Genomic DNA, 24,288 nt, shown 5'->3' on the forward strand with positions numbered 1-24,288 from the left:
CTGATCAATGCCAGTGTGAACCTTATCAATTATCTTTGCTGTAAATGGGTTACAGCTAAAGGAGGGTAGTCTCCGTATCTGCCAGCTGGAGGCTGAGCTATTAGATGTCTGATGCATCAGGAATGGTGAAAGTTACTGGCTCATGTTATTCTTGAAGGCAGTGGGAGCAGAAGGATGCATTGAGAAACTTCATCTGATCCTGATCCCAAATGGCCTGCTCCTGATTCTGAGACTGTGGCCCCTGGTTCTCTGGGTGATTTTAATCGACATGTACACTGGGTGAATTAGATTGGCAACGGTCACTTGTAAAATGGGTTTATAGAGTGTATTGGGACCCTTCCTTTGAGCAGTGCTTGCTTGCACCAACCTCGCTTGGCTGTTCTTGGTAATGTGTGAGCTTTCATCCTTAACCTCATGGTTCAGCTTTACCATGAGGCAGAAATCAGTATTCAACTGGTCACTCTGCATGTACCTTACCCCCCCACCTCTCCAACTGGTCACTCTGCATGTACCTTACCCCCCCACCTCTCCAACTGGTCACTCTGCATGTACCTTACCCCCCCACCTCTCCAACTGGTCACTCTGCATGTACCTTACCCCCCACCTCTCCAACTGGTCACTCTGCATGTACCTTACCCCCCCCCCCCACCTCTCCAACTGCCACTCTGCATGTACCTTACCCCCCCACCTCTCCAACTGGTCACTCTGCATGTACCTTACCCCCCCCCACCTCTCCAACTGCCCCTCTGCATGTACCTTACCCCCCCCACTCTCCAACTGCCACTCTGCATGTACCTTACCCCCCCCACCTCTCCAACTGCCACTCTGCATGTACCTTACCCCCCCCACCTCTCCAACTGCCACTCTGCATGTACTTTACCCCCCACCTCTCCAACTGCCACTCTGCATGTACCTTACCCCCCCCACCTCTCCAACTGCCACTCTGCATGTACTTTACCCCCCACCTCTCCAACTGCCACTCTGCATGTACCTTACCCCCCCCCACCTCTCCAACTGCCACTCTGCATGTACTTTACCCCCCACCTCTCCAACTGCCACTCTGCATGTACCTTACCCCCCCCACCTCTCCAACTGCCACTCTGCATGTACCTTACCCCCCCACCTCTCCAACTGCCACTCTGCATGTACCTTACCCCCCCCCCCCCCACCTCTCCAACTGCCACTCTGCATGTACCTTACCCCCCCCCCCCCACCTCTCCAAACAAATGATGCATGGTATTTGTAGCTGGGTCTCCAGCCTGGCTACTCCAGAATCCACTTTACTTTGCTGTAGCATCAGGGTAAGACTGGACATTTATATTTCATTTGCTGTTGTTATGTAAGTTTAAAGATCTTGCTAAACCATACAAGGCACTTTTCAGACTACAGCTGAAATACCACAAACAGTTTGGGCCCCTTATCTAAGGAAAGATATAATGGCATTGCAGAAAATCCATAGGACGTTCACTAGACTGTTCCTGCATATGGGGGGACTGTCTTATTAGGAGAGGCTGACCAGTCCAGTGAAAATGGAACTAGTATAGGCATGATAGGCTGAATGGCTTTCTCCTACACTAAAACATAGAACATTACAACACAGTCCAGGCCCTTCGGCCCTCGATGTTGCGCTGACCTGTGAAACCAATCTGAGGCCCATCTAACCTCCACTATTCCATCATCATCCATATGTCTATACTGTAACAATTCTGTGATTCCGAGGGATATACCCAGGTTAAGTGAATGAGCAAAAAAACTTGATAGATGAAATATAATGCAGGAACTGTAAGGTTGTGTACTTTGGCAGGAAGAAAGGACAAACTGAATATTATTTAATTAGAGAAAGACTACAGAAAGCTATAGAACAGAGGACTCTGAGAGTCCTTGTTCATCAATGATAAAACGTTAGCCTCCAAGTTCAGGCATTCCGCCTATTGTACCCGGAACGGTTCTATTCCCTCGTGCCAATCTCCTGCCTTCCCCCCATTTCCCTGCCAAACGTTCCTATCCATATAATCATCTGGGGGGAATAGGGAAGGCAAATGAAATGTTCGCCCTTATTTCAAAGGGCATGGCTAAAACTATCACAAGACATTAGTCAGAGCACAGCTGGAATGCTGTGAACAGTTTTCCTTATTAAGGAAAGATAGACTGGCATTGGAGGTAGATCCAGAGAAGGTTTGTTGGGGTGATGTCAGGTATGAAGGGATTGTCTAATAAGGTGAGACTGAATAGGTTGGGTGTGTATTTATTGGAGTTTAGAAGATTGAGAGGCAACTTTATTGAAACATACAAGATTCTTCAGGGCCTTTGACAGAGCTGATTTGGAGAGGTTCTTTCCCATTATGAGAGGATTTAGGACCAGAGGGCATCAGCTCAGAGTAAGGGGTTGCCCATTTGAGAGAGAGAGATGCGGTAGAGTTTGTCTCTCATAGGGTAATAAATCTGGGCAATTCTTTACCGCACAGAGCTGAGAAGACGGTAAAATTAAGTATATTCAAGGCTGAGAGAGATTGATTTCTGATCATGCAGACATTGAAAGTTTACAAGAATAAGGCAGGAAAACAGAGGAATAAGGCAACATTATCTATCCAGCCGTGATCTCATTGAATGGTGGAACAGACTTGATGGGCTGAATGGCCCATTTCTACTCTCATCTCCTGTGGAGTTCTGAATTTTGTGCTATACCTAGAAACGAACCTTTTGTGACCCTTGCACTTTAACCCCTCCATCCCTCTGCACTGTCAGAGTTTCACTCCTTGCCTCTCAGGTTTGAACAGGCCTGTGTTAAAGTTCATTGCACAAGGTGCTCCAGGATTGACTGTCTTTTCCTGTTCCTGTCTACCCCCCACCTCCATCCACGCTCGATGACCAGCGTGTGGAAGATGTGACTCTGGTCGCTGCATGTGCTCCCCCGAGTGGTGCTCGCACTGAACTCAGCCAAAGGCTTCTCAAACACTTCAGCATCTTCACCCTGCCCCAGCCTTCCACCAACTCACTGCAACACATTTTCCAGGTAAGAGACAAACTCAGTACCATTCATCATGTAATCTAGCAGTTAGACAATGAGTAAATCCCCCTCAACATCTTCGCAGCTGCTGAAACCCTCCTAGGACTGGTAGAGTAACATTTGTTTCTTAGTTTGTCCTGAGATGTGGGCATCTCCGGTTACACCAGCATTTAGTGCCCATCCCTAATTGCCCAGAAAACAGTTAAGAGTCACATTGCTGCCGGTCTGCAGCCTCGACTAAGTAAGGATGCCAGATTTCCTTCCCCGAACAACATTAGTAAACCAGACAACCTTCAACAACAGTTGCTTACTCCCAATTAGACGAGCCGTCATTTTTACTGAATTGAAATTTCACTGTTTGTCATGATGGAATTTGAACTCCATGTCCCCAGAACATGAGCCTGGATCTCTGGATTAGTAACCACTGCACCATCACTTCACAGATATAACAATAACATAAAAGCAAGATACTAACACATATAGAAATGTTGACTGAGACTAAAGATAGGCCAGACCACTCAAAACATTCTTAAGCAGGCAGCCCAGACCATACCTTTGCAATTTGTTTCAGTAATTGTACAGTGAAAATTACCCGGATTAAGTTAGCGAGGCTGACTACTGGATTTTAAAACAGACAAAAACACTTATTCATGAAATTACACAATAAAACACCAAGAACAGAATAAAGGATCCCGACAGAACTCAGTCTGTCCAATATGTTCCGAAAATACATAAGAGTCCCAATGAGCAAACCCTCTTTAAAACACAGTACAGAAAAGGATCATATGCTTATTGGTTGAAGTTAGAAAGGCTGAAGAACAGACAGAGAGAGAGAAAGAGAAAGAGAGAGAGAGAGAATTTGTTTCCACATAGCTCACTGTTGAACTCCCAACCAGTTCTGGACTGAATTAAACTGCTCAGATAGAGAGCTGACCACTCTCATTATACAGGTCACTTCTAAAACATGACCACTTTGGCCAGAAGTCTCATCTGTTTACATATAAACAAAAAGACCTCTCAATACCCTTTAATCTCCTTCCCAAACCAGTCTGATCGGAGCCTGGCCTGGTTTATCAAGGACAGAGTCTCCTTGAGCCAAGGAACAGCTTTTAGAAATAAAAGGACGAGTGTTGTGACAAGATGCTCCTGCACTTACCCCAACCAACGCCCCCAAGACAGGTATATCATAGGAAACAAATCAAACGTAGCAAATACAGAATGGCTGGTGCTAACTGTTGATGAATTTGGCTGTCTTCTGAGAGAGTTTCCTTGTTTCCTCAGGTACAAGTTGGATGTCACCTGGAAAGCCAAAACTTCCTGCCAGTGGTGCAGAAGTGCCGAGAGCTGTTAGTGACTGCTGCCATTGCTATTTACTATAAGATGTGCCGTCAAATGCTGCCCACTCCAGTCAAACCCCACTATACATTCAACATGAGAGACCTGGCTAAGGTAAGTCATTCTGTTTACTCTCCCACTACTCTGACAATCCTTTAACACGTGTGTTCTGTCCTGTTTCTCTTATAGAGGGGTATTGTCAAGGTGGTGCCGAGATGTCTCCTTCAGACAGGCAGTTGGTTGTCTCTGGGTATTTTTATAAAGGCCAAAAGAATCAGAAGTGGGCAGGATCAGACTCTCACAGACCCAGAAAGCTTGAGTTTTACTGGCTGCTGGAGCTGAAAACTGGAGCTCTCTGCTGCTAGACTGAAGTCCTTGACAGAGAGGCTCCTTTTTAATAATCAAACGGGGCAGATATTTCCTGTCAGTGTTTCTTTCTACTGGACTGGAGAGAGACAGCGCGTGAGACTAATAACTGTGTTACTGAATTGCCTTTGCTGCGGGGTGTGTGTATGGATTGCTGCCTTTTTGGAACAGTCGTTAAATAATGCATTATTTTGTCAAGTGTTTCTGGTACTAACATCAGCTGGGATCATAGTAGCAGTATTTCAACCTCTGGTGTGTCTGTCCTGGTGGTGGATCAGGACGATATCAGGGATAGTGACCCGTGGAGGCTGGAACATTTTCTGTTAGGTGCGATATCATGAGAATATAGTTGGTTCTGCCATAACGCACATCTCTTCAACACCAATTGGCTATAACATGCCTGAAGAATTTAGACTGTTATTTTGACTGAGTGGCACAGTGGCTCAGTGGTTAGCACTGCTGCCTCACAGCGCCAGTGGGCCTGGGTTCTATTCCAGCCTCGGGCGACTGTCTGTGTGGACTTTGCACATTCTTCCCGTGTCTGTGTGGGTTTCCTCCAGGTGCTCCGATTTCCTCCCACAGTCCAAAAATGTTCAAGTTAGGTGAATTGGCCATGCTCAATTGCCTATAGGGATGTGTACTTAAGGTGCATTAGTCAGGAGTAAATATCGGGGAGGGGAATGGGTCTGGGTGGGTTATTCTTCAGAGGGTTGGTGTAGACTTGTTGGACTGAAGGGTCTGTTTGCACCCTGTAGGGATTTTAATTTTAATTCGTAGAATGTGAGCTTTCCTCACCTGTATTGGCTATAACACGATTCTGGTCCCATTGGTTTAAATGGTGCTGCTGTTACACAATTTTCATATAATGCAGCACCGCACAGGAATGGAACTATCACATTATATCACAACAGACTGTATTTGGCCAGTGCTTGTCTACTTTGTGGGACAGCTCTTCAATTTCATCACAAGTTTCCAGCTGGTAGTGAGGAGGGTTAACTAATCGAATCATATTGGCAAGGTTAATTCCAGTGGCTAAAGTCAATGTCAGCTAGTTAGACCATGAGACCATTAGATAGAGGAGCAGAATTAGGCTATTTTGGCACACTGAGTCCACACCACCATTCAATCATGGCTGATAAGTTTCTTAATCTCATTCAATCCTACCTTCTCTCTGTAACCTTTGATCTCTTTCCCAATCAGGAACCTCTCTATCTCTGTTTGAAATACACTCAACGTCTTGACCTCCACAGCCTTGTGCAGCAAGGAGTTCCCCAGATTTACCCCCCCTCCCCACCCCAGCTGAAGAAATTCCTTCTCACCTCAGTTCTGAAGGGTCATCCCTTTACTCTGGCCTGTGCCCTTGGGTCCTAATCTCTTCTGCTAGAGGAAACATTTTCTCCGCGTCCACTCTATCCAGGCCTCTCAGTATTCTGTTAGTTTCAACTAAATCGCCCCTCATTCTTCTTCATGTTATTGAGTACAGACCCAGAGTCCTCAACCGCTCCTCATATGACAAGCCCTTCATCCCCAGGATCATTTTTGTAAGCTTCCTCTGGACCCTCTCCGACACCAATACATCTTTCCTTAGATACCAGGCCAAAGAAAAACTGCCCACAATATTCCAAACGCGGTCCGACCAGAGCTTTATACAGCCTCAGCAGTACATTTCTGCTCTTGTATTCTAGCCCTCTGAAACTAAATGTTAACATTACATTTGCCTTCCTAACTGTGAACTGAATCTGTATGTTAACCTTAAGAGAATTCTGCACCCAGACTCTTAAGTCCCATCATGCTTCAGATTTCTGAAGCCTTTCCACATTTAGAAATAGTCTATGCCTCTATTCTTCCAACCAAAGTGCATAATCTACACTTTCCCAAACTGTATCTCATCTTCTGTGTCCACTCTCCGAGCATGTTCAAGCCCTTCTGCAGCCTCCGTGCTTCCTCAACACTACCTGTCCCTCCATCTGTCTTTTTGTAGCAAAAATGCCCTCAGTTCCTGCATCCTGTTTGTTCAGGTATAATGTGAATAGCTCTGATCCCAACACTGAGCCCTACAGAACTTCACTTGTTACTGGCTGCCACTCTGAAAAAAAACCCCTTTATCCCCACTGTCTACCTTCTGTCAGTCAGCCAATCCTCTATCCATGCCAGGACTTTGCCCCGAACACCATGGGCCCTTTCCTTATTTAGCAGCCTCTTGTGTGACACCTTGATAAATATTCAGCTGGTTCATCCAGTTTAGTTCTTAGTGGACTTTTCTTGAGCATTTTGATACAAGTGATTGGCTTACCTGGCCATTTCAGAGGTCAATTCAGTGTCAGTCACACTGCTGTGGGCCTGGAGTCACACGTAGGTAAGGCCAACTTGTGTCGATGTCATTGCGTGTGTGGGAGTGTGTGATGAGGAGATGACTATCCATTTCTCAGTGGTCTGCCTTGTTTTTACAGGTAGTCCAGGGCCTGCTGCAGGCTCATGAATCTGAAATTGCTTCCAGAGAAAAGACAATCATTCTGTTTGCACACGAAGTGAGCAGGGTTTTCCATGATCGACTTAGTGACAAAAAAGACAGGCAGATGTTTTATACTTTCCTCTCAGACGATCTCCACAACTACTTCAAGGTAAGAAGCTTATTGCTGCCCAATAACAAGCTCCAACGTTCAAGGCGATGGGAGCAGGGTATTGGCTTAAAGGAAATTTGGGAGACTAGCGACTAGGATCTTAATGCCAAGATGTTAAGGATTTTCTTTCACAAAGTGTTCTCAGAGTCCAGACCAAGGATTTTGTCCATTTGAGAAACATAGAAACTCGGAGCAGGAGCAGGCGATTTAGCCCTTTGAGCCTGTTCCACCATTTAATTTGACCATGGCTCATCCTCTACCTCAAAGCCATATTCCCACGTTGTTTATATTCATTTGTGGGACTTTGGTGTCGCTGGCTGACCACCATTGATAGCCCATCCCTATTTGCCCTTGAGAAGGTGGTGGTCAGCTGCCTTCTTGAATCGCTGCAGTCCACTTGCTGGGGGTTGATCCACAATGCCCTGAGGAGTAAATTTCAGGATTCTGACCCAATGACTGTGAAGGAATGGCGATATATTTCCAAGTCAGGATGATGAGTGTCTTGGAGGGGAATTTGCAGGGAATGGTGTTCCCAAGTACCTGCTGCCCTTGTCCTTCCAGATGGTAGTGGTTGTGGGTTTGGAAGGTGATGTCTGAGGATCTTTGGTGAATTTCTGCAGTGTATCTGTGGATAGTACACACTGATGCTACTGAGAGTCGGTGGGGGAGGGAGTGGATGTTTGTGGATTTGGTGCCAATTAAGTGGCTGCTTTGTCCTAGATGGTATCATGTTTCTTGAGTGTTGTTGGAGCTGCTCCCATTCAGGCAAGTGGGGAGTATTCCATCCCACTCCTGATTTGTGCCCTGTGGATGGTGGATAGGCTTTGAGGTGTCCGGAGGTGAGTTCCTCGCTGCAGCAACCCTAGTCTCTGACCTGCTCAGTGTGTTTATATGGTGAGTCCAGTTGAGTTTCTGGTCAATGGTAAGCCCTGTTGACAGTGGGGTGAAGGGGGCGGGGCTCAGTGATTGTGGTTTCTCTCCACAACCATTGATGTCTTGGATATCTAAATAATTAAACATGCCCCAGCCTCACAATCTTCTGTGGGAGTACAGTCCTCAGGTTGGTCACTGTCGAAGTGAAGAAATATTTCCTTATCTCAATTCTAAATGGTCTACCCCGTGCCTTGAGATTGTGACCCCTGGTTCTAGACTCCACTGTCAAGGAAACCTCCCCCCTGTATCTAGTCTGTCTAACCTTGTTAGAACTGTCTATGTTGCTATCATATCCCACTCATCTTTCTAAATTCCAGTGAATACAGGCCCAGTTGAACCAATCTCTCTCACGGGAGAGTCCTAACATCCCCAGTATCAGTCCAGGGATCCCTCACTGCAGACCCTCGATGGGAGGTTTATCCTTCCTTAGGTAGGGAGACCGAACCTGCATGGAGTACTCCAGGTGTGCTCTCGCCAAGGCCCTGTATAACTGCAGGAAGACATCACTATTTCTCAATTCCAATCCTTCTGCACTGGACGGCATTGTATCATTTGCCTTCCTAATTGCTTGCTGCACCTGCCTGCCTACTTTCACTGGGTGGGTGGGGAGGGGTGGTGTCATTTTAGTTCAGTTGGCTGGACAGCTGGCCTGCAATGCAGACTGATGCCAACCATGTGGGTTCAATTCCCATACTGCCTCAGGTTACCATGAAGGGCTCTCCCTCTCAGTCTTAGAACCAGCTGGTGAAATGGTTCTCATGAAGGGTCATTCGACCCTAAATACTGATTCTGCGTTCCCTCTGATGCTGCGAGACAGACCTGCTGGGTTTCTCCAGCTATTTCTGTTCTTGTTTCAGATTTCCAGCATTCACAGTTCTTTGTTTTTTTGATTAGTTTGGCAAACTTTTGTTGCATTCCCACTACAGCAAGAATATTCTTTTCTTAGGTAAGGAGACCAGTAGCAGATGCAATGCTCCAAGTGTGGTTTCATCAAGCTGCTATATAATTGCAGCAAGATGTCTTTGTCTCTATACTTATATCATCTTGTAACAAAGGCAGTTGTACAATTTGCCTTTCTAATTGCTTTTGTTACCATTACACTAACTTTCAGTGGCTCATGAACAAGTACATCCAAGTTTCTTTGAAGTTCCAACACTTCAACCCAGCCTCTCACTATTTAGGGAATACTCTGTATTTCTCATTTTCTCGCATTTCTTCACATTGTGTTTTATTTGCCAATTTTCTCTCTCTTAGTTCACTTTGTTATGACACAGATAAACCCCTCAGCTAATTTAAACCAGCAACACAAAAAAGATTCACCCCCTGCTGTAATCTGTTAAAATTCGAGAGGCAATGAGCTATCTCAGAGGTCACTATTTAAAGTAAAAATTAACAACTTTATTCTTTAAGTCCAACAGAGAATATTAAAACCACCATCTATTTACAACTCCTTTCTCTTAAACCCACTCTACAATACTAGTCCGATAAAAAAATCCTGATTATGATTTACAAGAAAAAAATCACGTTTCAAAAGCAACCAGCTTTGCCAAATCTCCTTTGTAAACTTTCCTCTATAGATTCTCTCTGGGTCGATTTTGATGTTCTGCTGCACAAACTCCTTCCCCAGACAGGTACCTCTCAGAGAGCTCTTGAGCTAGTAGTCTCTGTGACAATTCTCTCTCAACTGTTCAAAAATGTCTAGATTTATACCCCAAAACATCAGATCATCTCATTGGTTTGAATATTAGTAAAATAATAAATTGATTGGAGTTTGGTATCGTGGGGCATAATTTAAACTGATTTGTTTTTGACTCATGGCAACCCAGCTACTCTAGCTTTTTCGACATTGTTACTTGTGCTGTGTCAGGCAGGCCTTGCTAGCTTTTCAACTCTCAACTCTCTCAAGGTACAGGACTTCTACAACTTCATGACACCCCTCCCTTAAGAAAAAATGAAAGATCATAATAAAGAGATGGCTTAATTTGTTTTCCTCTACCCCTTAACCACAATATCATGACATCCATATGACTTTAATCTAAGTTCATATTAACCCCTTCCCACATAAATACAATGTTGAATACAGATCAATCTTATCTATACTTTATCAATTAAATCTGCAATTACATTCTTACGACCCTCAACATGTACGATATGTAAATTAAGCCACTGTAACATAAGACTCCAACGAAATAGTTGCATATACTTGTCTTTAAAGCATTCCAGGAATGTAAGAGGATTGGGATCCGTGCACACAGCCGTCTCCGACACATTGTTCATGACCTACATGTTAAAATGTTGTAAGGCCAGAACCAAACTCAATTGTTCTTTTTCCATCGTGGAGTATTTCTTCTGGTGGATATTAATCTTCTTTGAAAAGTAACCAACTGGCAGTTCAATCCTGTCCTCACTTTCCCATAGCAGTACAGCTCTGACTCCTGTGTCACTAGCATCGATGACAACTTTAAAAGGTTTTGAGAAGTTTGGTGTAGCCAAAACTAGTTTGGTGGTGAATATTGCTTTCAAATGGTTGAATGCCTCCTGGCATGGTTCTGTCCACCGAAACTTTGTGTTCTTCTTCAGCAAATCGATTAACGGTGCCATGACAACGCTGAAGTTTGGAACAAAGTTCCAGTAGAATCCACTGAGTCCCAAGAATCAAAGCACCTCTTTCTTTGAGGTTGATCGTGGAAATTCCTCGATGGCCTTTGTCTTTGCGTTCCATGGGGCCAACCTTCCATAACCGATGTTATGTCCCAAGAACATCACCTCTGCTTTCACAAATTAAGTTTTGTTTAAGTTTGTCACCAGTTTTGCTTCTTGTGGTCGTGTTAAAGAGCTCTGCCAACTGGACCATGTCATCTTTCCAGGACTTACTAAAGATCACGACATCGTCCAGATAGACTGCACAGTTTGTTAACCCAGCCACAACTCTGTTCATGAGTCTTTGGAATGTGGTGGGTGCAGTCTTCATTCCAAAGGGCATCACTTTAAACTGATATAGCCCATTTGGGGTTAAACACGCAGAAATTTCTTGCACCGTCTCTGATAGAGGTACCTGCCAGTAACCATGCAGTGAGTCCAACTTGGTGATGTAACTGGCTTGTCCAGCTTTCTCAATACAGTCCTTCAATCTCGAAATTGGATATGAGTCCGATTTTGTAACAGCGTTCTGATAATCCATTCAGAATTGTTGTGTCCTGTTCGGTTTGGGAACTAAGACAATCGGCGAACTCCACTCGCTCTGGCTTGGATCGATGATGTTCTCGTTGGGCATGGCCTCCACCTCTACCTGGACCTGTCTGACTTTGAAAGGTTTAAGCTGATAGGGATGTTGTTTTATCAGAGCAGTATTCCCTACGTCTATTTCATGTACAAAAGCATCCTTCCTCGCTATCTGATTCTTACATATGTTCTTATACTGCAGTAACAAATCCTACAGCTGTGTTCTACACTCCTGAGGCAGATGGCTCACTAACCTATCCCACTCCTCAAGGACTTCTTTATTTTTTAATCCATTTTGAGGCACCTCAAAATCCACATCATCTGGATTTGATTCCTCACCCTGCGGGGCAGTAACTAACGCCTGTTTCTCCAGTTCTTTCTCTCTAATATAATACAGTTTCAACATGTGCACATGACATACCCATACCATTTTTTCTATCTGGCATCTTTACTAGATATTCACCTGATTCAAATATTTCTCAATTTGATAGGAACCACTAAATCTGCCTTTGAAGGGATCTCCTATCACCGGGAACAGTACTAACACCTCATCCCCTTGGGAAAATGTCCACGTCTCAGAGCTTTTATCTGCCACCTCCTTGTCTCTACACTGTGCCCTCGTTAGGGGCTGTTTCGCTAATTCATCTATTCGCTTTAATCTTTCCCTCACCTCTGATACATAATCTAAGTGTGAGATCTCCGACTTTGGTCTTGTCAATTTTTCTTTAATTAATTTCAAAGGGCCTCTCATTTCATGCCCTAAGATTAACTCAAAGGGAGTGAACGGAGTAGATTTGTTTGGGGCACCTCTAATGGCAAACAATAAGAATGGGATATCTTTATCCCAATCATTCGGGTAATCCTGACAGTATGCTCTCAACATGGTCTTCCTGATGTCACCTTTCTAAAGCTCCCTGGGATTCAGGATGATATGCACTGGATTTAAAGTGCTGTATTCCTAGGCTATCCATAACCTCCTTAAACAGCCTAGTAGTAAAATATGACCCTTGGTCTGACTGAATCTCTCTGGGTAGCCCATACAGTGTGAAGAAAGCTAGTAACTCCTCTACCACCCTTTTTACCTTGCCACAATTGCCTCCGGAAATCTGGGAGACACATCCATTATGATTAACAAGTGCTGGTTCCCACTTTTAGTTCTCGGGAGGGGACCTACACGATCAATTATAACCCGTGTGAAAGGATCTTCCAAAGCAGGAACTGGCAACAAAGGGGCTGGTTTTTATTACCGTCCTGTGGCAGACCTACCATTTAGCATGTATGACACGTACGGCAAAGGTAACCACATCCTTGTGCACTCCAGGCCAATAAAAATGTTTTTGTACCTTAGCCTGAGTCTTTCTTACCCCCAAGTGACCTCCTGCAGGTAGTTCATGTGCTACCCGGAACACCTCCTGTCTGTGTGCTCCCGGCAACACAATCTGGTGCACTTTGGCCCATTTCTCCTCTGCACTAACCTGCCGTGGTCTCCATTCATTTCCATCTGAGGATTCTATCTTTCAGATAATAACCCTCCAGAGTATTCTCTGTCTCCTTTTCAGAGTACATATCCACATATATATCTTTTATCGTCTTGTCTTTTTGTTGCAAGTCCCTTAGCCTTTCAGGACTAAACACTTCTGTCTGACCCTCTGCCTGTTCAGGTATTTCATGCACCATTACATCAAACAGGATATCCGCTAACTGAACCTCAACTCCTTCATCGTTCTCTTTAGTTTTTGCTCTGTGCTATAATCTATGATAGTGGGATCTGGTTACCACACAGTCTGAGAAAATACCAAGATATTTCTGTTTTAACTCCTCAGTTTCTTGGTCTTCCTTGGGCTTCTCCACAGCAAGAGGTGTCACTCCCACCTTGGGTCCTGCCAAATCATTTCCAAGAATAAATTGAATTCCTGGAACTGACACTCTGTCAATCACTCCCACTGTAATTTCCCAGTCTTGAGTGCCTCTCCAACCTGATCTTATATTATGCTAAATTTCTGTCCATCTATCCCATAAATTACCACACTCTCTGATAACAGATCAGAAAGAGTGCATATTCACTCATCCCTTTCTATCAGCGACTGGTTAGATCCTGTGTCTCAAAATTATAACTTCTTGTCCTCCTTCCCCTTGTTGTTCTGAGTAAACTTTACCCACAAAGGCAAATTCTTGATAGAGATCAGGTACTAACTCCATACCCAGCCCCTGCCTAGGCTGTGCACTCTCCTGCAGCTCGGCTCTTCTTGGGGTCTCCTTCACTAATGCCACTGGCTTAGCTTCTTTTACCACATCTTTTCCCACAATGGCTTTCTTTAACAATCAGTACTGTGACTTTACATGTCCCACCTTACCACAATGGAAACATCAGAGGCCTTTCACCTCCATTCTACCCTCTTGGGCTTCTTTTTTATCCTATGGTAAACTCTTACCAGTGTTCTCGACTCTGTTTTATAGTGCATGATCTCCCCTTCTCCCAACTTCTATCCTTCACAGGACAAAAGTCTGGCCAGAAGCTTATCTTATGCACCAACGAGTATTCATCTGCTAACTCTGTTCCTCCACATGAATTAGATTAGATTAATTATAGTGTGGAAACAGGCCCTTCGGCCCAACAAGTCCACACCGCCCCGCCGAAGCGCAACCCACCCATGCCCCTACATTTACCCCTTACCTAACACTACGGGCAATTTAGCATGGCCAATTCACCTGACCTGCACATCTTTGGACTGTGGGAGGAAACCGGAGCACCCGGAGGAAACCCACGCAGACACGGGGAGAACGTGCAAACTCCACACAGTCAGTCGCCTGAGGCGGGAATTGAACCCGGGTCTCTGGCGCTGTGAGGCAGCAGTGCTAACCACTGTGCCACCGTGCCGCCCACTAATTCTTACCATCTCTGGAAGTGAGTTTTTAAACTCCTCCAGCAGAATAATCTCTCTTAGAGCCTCAAAGGTCCTATCTATCAAAGCACACACCCAACTATCAAAATGACTGCGTGATGCATTTAGGCAAGTCTAATTCTAGAGCGAATTATACAATGAATGGAAGAGCCTTGGGAAAAGTTGATGGGCAGAGAGATCTGGGAGTGCAGGTCCATTGTACCCTGAAGGTTGCTGCACAGGTGGATAGAGTGGTCAAGAAGGCATATAGTATGCTTGCCTTCATTGGACAGGGTATTGAGTATATGAGCTTGCAGGTCATGTTAACATTGTACAAGACATTGGTTCGGCCGTATTTAGAATACTGTGTATAGTTCTGGGCGCCACATTACCAAAAGGATGTGGATGCTTTGGAGAGGGTGCAGAGAAGGGTTACGAAGATGTTGCTTAAAAATGTGTTGCTGGAAAAGTGCAGCAGGTCAGGCAGCATCAAAGGAGCAGGAGAATCGACGTTTCGGGCATAAGCCCTTCTTCAGGAATGAGGAGGGTGTGCCAAGCGGGCTGAGATAATAGGTAGGGAGGAGGGACTTGGGGGAGGGGCGTTGGGAATACTATAGATGGAAGGAAGTTAAGGTGAGGGTGATAGGCCGGAGAGGGGGTGGGGGCGGAGAGGTCGGGAAGAAGATTGCAGGTCAAGAAGACGGTGCTGAGTCTGAGGGTTGGGACTGAGAAAAGGTGGGGGGGGAGGGGAAATGAGGAAGCTGGAGAAATCTGTATTCATCCCTTGTGGTTAGAGGGTTCCTAGGCAGAAGATGAGGCACTCTTCCTCCAGGCATCGTGATGCCATGGTCTGACGATGGAGGAGTCCAAGGACCTGCATGTCCTTGGCGGAGTGGGAGGGGAGTTGAAGTGTTCAGCCACGGGGCGGTTGGGTTTGTTGGTGCAGGTGTCCCAGAGGTGTTTTCTGAAACGTTACACAAGTAGGCGGCCTGTCTCCCCAATGTATAGGAGGCCACTTCGGGTGCAGCGGATGCAGTAAATGATGTGTGTGGAGATGCAGGTTGCCTGGTATGGAAGGTGCTAGCTATGAAGAGAGGTTGAGTAGGTTGGGTTTATTTTCACTAGAAAAAAGGAGATTGTGGGGAGACATGATTGAGGTTTACAGGGTGGATAGAGACAAGCTTTTTTCCAGGGTGAAGGATTCAATAACAAGAGGTCACGCTTTCAAGGTGAGAGATGGAAAGTTTAAGGGGGATGCACGCGGCAAGTACTTCACACAGAGGGTGGTGGGTGTCTGGAACACGTTGCCAGCAGAGGTGGTAGAGGCAGGCACAGTAGATTCATTTACGATGGGTCTGGACAGATGCATGAGTAGATGGGGAGCAGAGGGATACAGATGCCTAGGAATTGACTGACAGGTTTAGACAGTAGATTAGGATCGGCTCAGGCTTGAAGGGCCGAAGAGCCTGTTCCTGGGCTGTAAATTTTCTTTGTTCTTAATTCTTTCAAACTCAGCATAAGTCTGACCTGGTTCCTTCTTTATGTTTCTGAACCACTGTCTATATGCTTCTGGTACCTATTCATAAACACTTAAAATAACCTGTTTCACCTCTTCATAATCTCTTGACTCCTCATCTGACAGTGCAGCAAATACCTCACTAACCTTGCCTACCAGTTTAGTCTGAACTAGCATTACCCATAAATCCTCAGACCACTCCATCTGCGAAGCCAATTTTTCAAATGAAATAAAAGAAGGCTTCAAATCTTTCTCATCAAAATGTGGCAGAGTTTGACATATTTGTATATATCACTATCTTCTCTTTTAATCTCCATCCTATTAACTTGACTTTGCTGACTAAGTTGCAAATTCTCAAGTTCAAATTCTCTCTCTCTCTCTTCCACTCTCTCTTTCTTCTCTCTCTCCTTGCTCAGCTGAGAACCTTCTCTCTCTTTGTTTATCTTCTAACTCCATTTTCCTCAATTGTAATTTAAGTTTTTCTACCTCTCCTGCACGTGTCTGTTTCTCTGACACACCTCAGCGTTTGAGTAATTCCCTTAAAATTTCAGCTTTACTTTTGTCCTTGCTTAAAACTAAATCTAACGTTTTTTGCTAATTCTAAAAGTATGGCCTTTTCTTTCCTTCTAAACTTTATTGCCAATTTTGAGAATTACCTTCAAATCCCAGAACCTCTTTAGCAATTTTAAGAGCCATTTCTCTCACTTTTAATTTAATCAACCACAAATCACCAAAATTAAACAAATTGTCTCATCTACGTTTTATGTAAAGATCTAGGACAGAAACCTGTTTTAAATCTACTGGGCTTTTTTGGATCCCAAATCAATTCAAATCCTTTCAAATCGCAGATGAAAGCTCCCAAACTGTTACAACATGGGGTAAACACCTCTGCAAATTTAAACCAGTGACACAGAAAAGATTCACCCTGCGCTGTAACCTGTTAAAATTCAAGAGGCAAAGAGCTATCTCAGAGGTCACTATTTAAAGTAAAAATTAACAACTTTATTCTTTAAGTCCAACAAAGGATATTAAAACCAACATCTATTTACAACTCCTCTCTCTTAAACCTATCTTTTACCTCCCACTCTACAATACTAGTCCGATTAAAAAAAGATTATGATTTATGAAAATATAATCACGTTTCAAACGCTGCCAGCTTTGCCAAATCTCCTTTATAAACTTTCCTCTGTAGATTCTCTCCGGGTCGATTTTGATGTTCTGCTGCACAAACCCCTTCCCCAGACAGGTACCTCTCAGAGAGCTCTTGAGCTAGTAGTCTCTGTGACAATTCTCTCTCAACTGTTCAAAAATGTCCAGTTTTATACCCCCAAAACATCGGATCCTTTCATTGGTTTGAATATTATCAAAATACTAAATTCAAACTTGATTGGAGTTTGGTATTTTAGGGCATAATTTAAACTGATTGGCCAAAGTTGAGTTTGTTTTTGTCTCATGTCAACCCAGCTACTGTTATCTGTTTTGACCAAATGTTAACTTGTTCACATTGTGCTGTGTCAGGCAGGCCTTGCTAGCTTTTCAACTCTCTCAAAGATACAGGACCTCTACACCTTCATAACAACCTCTCTAAGTCCCTTGAAACACCTTTGCATCCTTCTCCAGCTCACATTTCCACCTAGTTTTGTGTTATGTGCAAACCTAAAAATAGTACATGTCACTCCACATTTGAATCATTGGTATCGATTGTAAATAGCTGGGCCCAAGCACAGATCTCTGAGGTACCCTAATAGTCACAGCCTCCCAATCTGAAAACAACGCATTTATTCTAAATCTGTTTTCTGCTCATTAACCAATTCTCAATCCATACCAGCATATTTCGCCAAATCTCAATTAATTTTGTTTACCAACCTCTTGTGTTGTACCTTGTTAAACGCTTTCTGAAAATATAAATATATCACATCCACATTTATCTAGTTACATCCTGGAAAACCTCCAGCTGATTTCCCTTTCATAAGTCTATGTTGATTCTCATCAATCCTACCATTACTTTCTCAGCATCATGTTGTTGCATACTTTATTCTAGATTCGAGCATTATCCCTACAATTGATGTTGGGCTATCAGGACTGTAACTTCTCATCTTTTTCCACCCTTTCTTAAATAGTAGGATTACATTTTCTATCTCTCAATCTGCAGGAACCATCCAAGAGTCTGTAGGAGTTTGAAAGATGACCTCCACCTTATCTACTTTCTTTACAACCATCTCTTTCTGGACCTTGGATCTTCACTTTTAGGGGATTTGTCCACTTTGAGATCCATTAATTTCTCTGGTGTTACCTTTTTTTATTACTATTAATATCAATTTAAATTAGTTCACAATAGATTCACTGTTATTTTGGGAGAGTTTTAGGATTTTCCTCCCTGAGGACAGGTACAAACTATGTGTTTAGTTTCTCTGCCATTTCCTTATACTATCTTATAAGTTCTTTACTTGTGGTGGACTTTTTTCTGACAAATCTTTTGTTATTTAAATACCTGCAAAAGCTTTTATAGTTGAATTTTATGTTTCTTGCTATTTTGCTCTCTATTTCCATTTCTCAATCTGTTTCTTGGTCTTCCTGAGCATAATTATAAATAGCTCCCAATCCTCAGGCTTACCATTTTTATTGGCAACTTTATAAGACTTTTTCTTTCACCTAGTTTATTCCTTGATTTATTTTGATCGCCACAAAGTCATAGAGATCTACAGCACAGAAAATGACTGTTTAGCCAATTGAGTGTGTGTTGGTCTAACTAATCTAATTCCATTACATGCCCCATAGCCTTGTATATCTTGACATCACAAGTGCACATCTAAACACGTCTGAAATGTTGTGAGGGTTTCTGCCACTCTTATAGGTAGTGAGTTTCAGATTTCTACACCCTCTGGATGAATTTATTTTTCTCACATCCCTTCTAAACCCTCTGCCCCATGCTTTAAATCTATGTTCCTCGTCATTGATCCATCTTCCAAGGGGAAAAGTTCCTTCCTGTCCAATCTATCTATGCCTCTCATAGTTTTATACATCTCATCATATCCCCCCAAGGGATATTCCTTACTAGACTATATGCATCAAATCAATGTTTTTTTCTGTTGCAAATTATATATTAATTATTTTAACATAAACTAATACCTGTCTCCTGTCATATATTTTAACCTAGTTTCCCAGGTCACTGTAACGTACTTTCCCTCATAGCTTTATAATTTCTGTTTACATCGAAGACCTATTTTCTGAATTCACTCATGGGATGTGAGCATCACTGGCTAGGCTAGCACTTACTGCTCATTCCTACCACCCAGAAAGAAGTTAAGAGTCAACCATGTTGCTGAACTCACATGTAGACCAGCCCAGATGATGATGCAGATTTCCTTCTCCTAAAGGACAGTATTGAACGATGTGACCTTTTAATGCATTGGGTAGATGGTCATTACCCGGCTAGAGTTTTATTGAATTCAAATGACACCACATACCGTGATGGGATTCAAACCCATGTCTCGAGGATGTTATAGGCCTGAGGGTTTGAATTATTAGTCCAGTGACATTGTCATCACTCTTCCCTAAAAAGCAAGATTCTCAATTAGCCCCTTTTCATTGGCTCAAACTGGAGGGAAGATAAACCTCTGCCTGGTATGGTTTTCCCAGATGCTGTTATTAATAGCCAGGACGGATCCCAGACTGAAATCTGGCCTTGACAGATCATCATTTGTTTTGTTTGGTTTTAACAAGGTGATCTCTGCCTGTTTGCACTTCAGTAAATGTTATAGATATGGTTTTAATAAGAAAACAGAAATTTATTGTGTAAAAGACCTTTCCACCAACACTTTACAGTACTCAAACACCAGGAAGAATTCCCTTCCGATCCATATCTATAGGTTTCTTTCAATTCCCAGTCTTTAGAGTTTGGTAGCTTTTTCCTTGAATTTCCTCATTCTCTTACTCAGGTTAGACTTCCTCAACTTCAAATAACCTTTTCAGGATTCTAATCAGCTCCTTACATTCAGGTAATCTATTTCCTCACTGCTCTGAACTGACTCTTTTTCTTGAGGAAATACTGTTTCTGAGATTGAATTTCAACTGGGACAAATGCAAACCGCAGCCAAGACATTTCCAATTTCCCTTGAACTAAAAGAAATCAATGTCAGATTCTTCTAAACCAAAAACAATGCTTTTCAATGTTTATTCCCATTGTAACAGTCTCACAATGTTAACGGGGCCCTATCCTCACCCCAGGTACACACTTTTCCATCCTGATTTTTAAAAAAAGGTTACAACTCCAGATTTACTGCCAAGTTAATTGTTAAACTCCCGCCACACACAAACCAAAATCTACATGCCACCAGTTCAAAGTCCCAACTCTGAAATAAATGGTATTAAAATTTATAAAAGTCACACCTAACACTACACTGGTTGGGTCCTCAATATACTCCTCTACAAAACTATCTGGCATAAATCCCAAAATTTGTCCTTGACAGTATTAGTGCTAATTAGGTTGAGGCTGTTTGTATGTAGATTTCAGTGTTCCATGATTACTGTATTCCCCTTTTGCTCCATGCAGTTCCAATTTCTTGATTTATACTGTCCTAACGGTTCCTATGTGACTTGGTGAGAAATGGTGCTGATGTTTTGGGTGATTTGTGATGTTGAATGAGTCCTCTGTTCCAATCCACCCCCTTGGTCTATCTGAGTCCCTTTGTGTGTTCCTGCTCACTTTGAGACGTTTAACAGTCCCTCTGAGACACTGTCATCTTCAGACTGAATGGTTCATCAGTGGAGAAATGGGTCCAGAGCCCCACCAGCAGGAACAGGCTGGAATTACCTCATCTAGAAACTGAAATACAAACTGAGAAATCAATCATTCCTGAAGAAGGGCTTATGCCCAAAACATCGATTCTCCTGTTCTCTGGATGCTGCCTGACCTGCTGCGCTTTTCCAGCAACACATTTTCAGCTCTGATCTCCAGCATCTGCAGACCTCACTTTCTCCTGAGAAATCAATCAGACTTGAAGAAACAGTGTCACCTGCTACAGGTTAAAGGATCCTGTGGCATCAAGATTGAGGGAAATGGTGACCACAACAGCCCCAGAAGTGCTCTTTTACAAAGGGGCTGGAATTGACACAGCTGTAATTGGCAGAGAAGGGGCTTGCAATTCCTGCTCAGGGTGACTTACCCCCTTCCTTCCTGTCTGTCGGAGGAGCTACTGATTTCCTCAAACCTTCTGCTGCTTTCCTAACTCTTGCTGATCAATGTCATGAGACTGAATGTCTTCTTTGTTTTCCTGTTTCGCTGCAGCCCTGCTCATATCCTCTGTAAAACCAACCCTGTGATAATGCCAACATCTAGTGCTTTGTACATCAATTCCATCATCAGCACTTTTGTTCTAGCCCATGGACAAGTATTCTTAGCTGTCGATTCTCATTAGGGACTGCTATCCTTCTGACCAGCCGCCCCCTGCCTGCTTTGCTGTGTTATAGTCTCTGGTTCTCTGTGTACATTCTTACAGATGGATGGAGTGAATGTTTAAATTCTTCCAGGATGCTCTTCTGTCAAGGGTTTAAGTGTGATCTCTATCTTGAAAGCCCTTATCCAATGGTCAAACTTATAAAACTGCTTCCAGATATTCCAGAATTTCTGCCTATCAGCCTCAGCGACCTGCTTATACTCACCACACCTGGAGTGTTTTACAACATCATGATTGAAATAAGCTTCTTCAGAAAGCAAGCCATAAACTTCATGATAGTGAAGGTCAAATTCAATGCAGAGTGCAGAGGGGCATAGCAGGAGCAGTACCAGGCATACCTGAAGATGAGACACCAACCTGGTGAACAGGGTTACTTCGATGTCAAACAGCATCAGCAGTAAGTGATGGACAGAACTAAGGGATTCCACAACCAATGGATCAGATCCAAGCTCTGCTGTCCTGCCACATCCAGTCGTGAATGACGATGGTGGGCAGTTAAACAGCTCACTGGAGAAAGAGGCTCCACAAAGATCCCCATCCTCAGTGGTGGAGGAGCCCAGCACATCAGAGCAAAAGTTAAGGCTGAAACATTCACAGAAATCTTCAGCCAGAAGTGCTGAGTGGATGCTCCATCTCAGCCTCCTCCAGTGGTCCCCAGCGTCACGGAGACTAGTCTTCAGCCAATTCAAATCACTCCACGTGATGTCAAGCAACGGTTGGAGACACTGGATACTGTAAAGGCTATGGGCCCTGACAACATTCCAGCAATAGGACTGAAGACGTGTGCTCCAGAACTTGCCGGTCCCTGAGCCAAGCTGGTCCAGTACAGTTACAACACTAGCATCTACCCGACAATGTGGGACATTGCCCAGGTATGTCCTGTACATAAAAAGCAGGACAGATCCAACCCAGCCAATTACTGCCCCATCAGTCTCCCCTCGATTCTCAGTAAAGTGATGGAAGGGGTCAGTAACAGTGACACCCAGTTTGGGTTCCCCCAAGGTCACTCAGCTCCTGACCTCATTCCAGCCTTGGGTCAAACATTGACAAAAGAGCTGAATTCCAGAGGGGAGGGGAGAGGGACAGCTCTTGACATCAAGGCTGCATTCGACCAAGTGTGGCATCAAGGAGCCCGGGCAAAACTGGAATCAATGGATATCAGGGGGCAATCTCTCCGCTGGTTAGAGTCATACCTGGCCCATAGGGAGCTGGTTGTGGTTGTTGGAGGTCAGTCACCTCAGTGATTCAAGAAGGCAGCTCATTATCACCACCTCGAGAGCAACTAGGGATGGGGAATAAATGCTGGTCAGCCAGCGACCACCACATCCCACAAGTGAATGCTAAAACAATAGCACAATACTCTGGATGCTGAAGACTTGATATAAAAACAACAGGGCCTGGAGAAACTTAGCAAGACCCGGGAACACCGGTCAGATGGTGCAGTTCCCTATCCCCAATCCCGGGAACCCCATTCCGATGATGCAGATCCCTATACCCGATCCTGGGAACCCCGTTCTGATGATGCAATTCCCTATTCCCAATCCCGGGAACGCCGTTCCAATGGTGCAGTTTCCTATCACCGATCGCAAGAACCCCATTCCGATGGTGCAGTTCCTGATCCCCGATCCCAGGAACCGCATTCTGATGGTGCTGTTCCCGATCTTCGATCCCAGGAACCTCATTGCGATGGTGTATTTCCCTATCCCCGATCCTGGGAACACCGTTCCGATGGTGCAGTTCCCTATCCCCGATCCCAGGAAGTCCGTTCCGATGGTGCAGTTCCCTATTCCCGATTCCGGGAACCCCGTTCTGATGGTGCAGTTCCCTGTCACCGATCCCGGGAAACCCATTGCGATGTTGCAATTCCCAATCCCTGATCCCGGGAACCCCGTTCCGTTCGTGCAGTACCCTATCCCCAGCCACGGGAACCCCGTTCCGATGATGCAGTTCACTATCCCCGATCCTGGGAACCCCGTTCCGATGATGCAGTTCACTATCCCCGATCACGGGAACCCCGTTCCGATGATGCAGTTCCCTATCCCCGATCACGGGAACCCCGGTCCGATGGTGCAGTTCCTGATCCCCGATCGCGGCACCCCGTTCCGATGGTACAGTTCCCCATCTCCGATCCCAGGAACCCCATTCTGATGATGCAGTTCCCAATACCAGGAAGCCTGGTCTGACAGTCCCAGATATTGGAATTGGGTTTAATACAATTCCTGATATTGGAGAGGGGTTTAACATAGTCCCTGATATTGGTGAGGGATTTAATACACTCCCAGATATTGGAGAGGGGTTTAATACAGTCCCTGATATTGGAGAGGGTTTTAATACAATCCCTGATATTGGAGAGGGGTTTAATACAGTCCCTGATATTGGAGAGGGGTTTAATACAGTCCCTGATATCGGAGAAGGGTTTAATACAGACCCTGATATTGGAGATGGGTTTAATACAGTCCCTGATATTGGAGAGGGTTTTAATACAGACCCTGATATTGGAGAGGGGTTTAATACAGTCCCTGATATTGGTGAGGGATTTAATACACTCCCAGATATTGGAGATGGGTTTAATACAGACCCTGATATTGGAGAGGGTTTTAATACAGACCCTGATATTGGAGAGGGGTTTAATACAGTCCCTGATATTGGTGAGGGATTTAATACACTCCCAGATATTGGAGATGGGTTTAATACAGACCCTGATATTGGAGAGGGGTTTATTACAGACCCTGATATTGGAGAGGGGTTTAATACAGTCCCTGATATTGGAGAGTGTTTTAATACAGTCCCTGATATTGGAGAGGGGTTTAATACAGTCCCTGATATTGGAGAGGGTTTTAATACAGACCCTGATATTGGAGAGGGGTTTAATACAGTCCCTGATATTGGTGAGGGATTTAATACACTCCCAGATATTGGAGATGGGTTTAATACAGTCCCTGATATTGGA

The 24,288-nt window shown here is 44.2% G+C and overlaps 1 protein-coding gene across 1 annotated transcript in view; it reads left to right on the forward strand.

Annotated features, from left to right (window-relative positions):
• The window catches only part of LOC122540190 (dynein axonemal heavy chain 6-like), a 1,075,999-nt gene that overhangs the window by 398,649 nt on the left and 653,062 nt on the right, over nucleotides 1-24,288 (forward strand). Inside the window, exons 43-45 of the mRNA XM_087984706.1 lie at nucleotides 2,873-3,013; nucleotides 4,289-4,456; nucleotides 7,159-7,329. Coding sequence (XP_087840832.1) covers nucleotides 2,873-3,013; nucleotides 4,289-4,456; nucleotides 7,159-7,329 — 480 coding nt within the window. The remainder of the gene's footprint in view (nucleotides 1-2,872; nucleotides 3,014-4,288; nucleotides 4,457-7,158; nucleotides 7,330-24,288) is intronic.

The sequence above is a fragment of the Chiloscyllium plagiosum genome, unplaced genomic scaffold (assembly GCF_037043375.1).
Source record: "Chiloscyllium plagiosum isolate Xiang-an unplaced genomic scaffold, Cpla_swu_hap1 HiC_scaffold_3, whole genome shotgun sequence".
Classification (NCBI taxonomy): Eukaryota; Metazoa; Chordata; class Chondrichthyes; order Orectolobiformes; family Hemiscylliidae; genus Chiloscyllium; species Chiloscyllium plagiosum.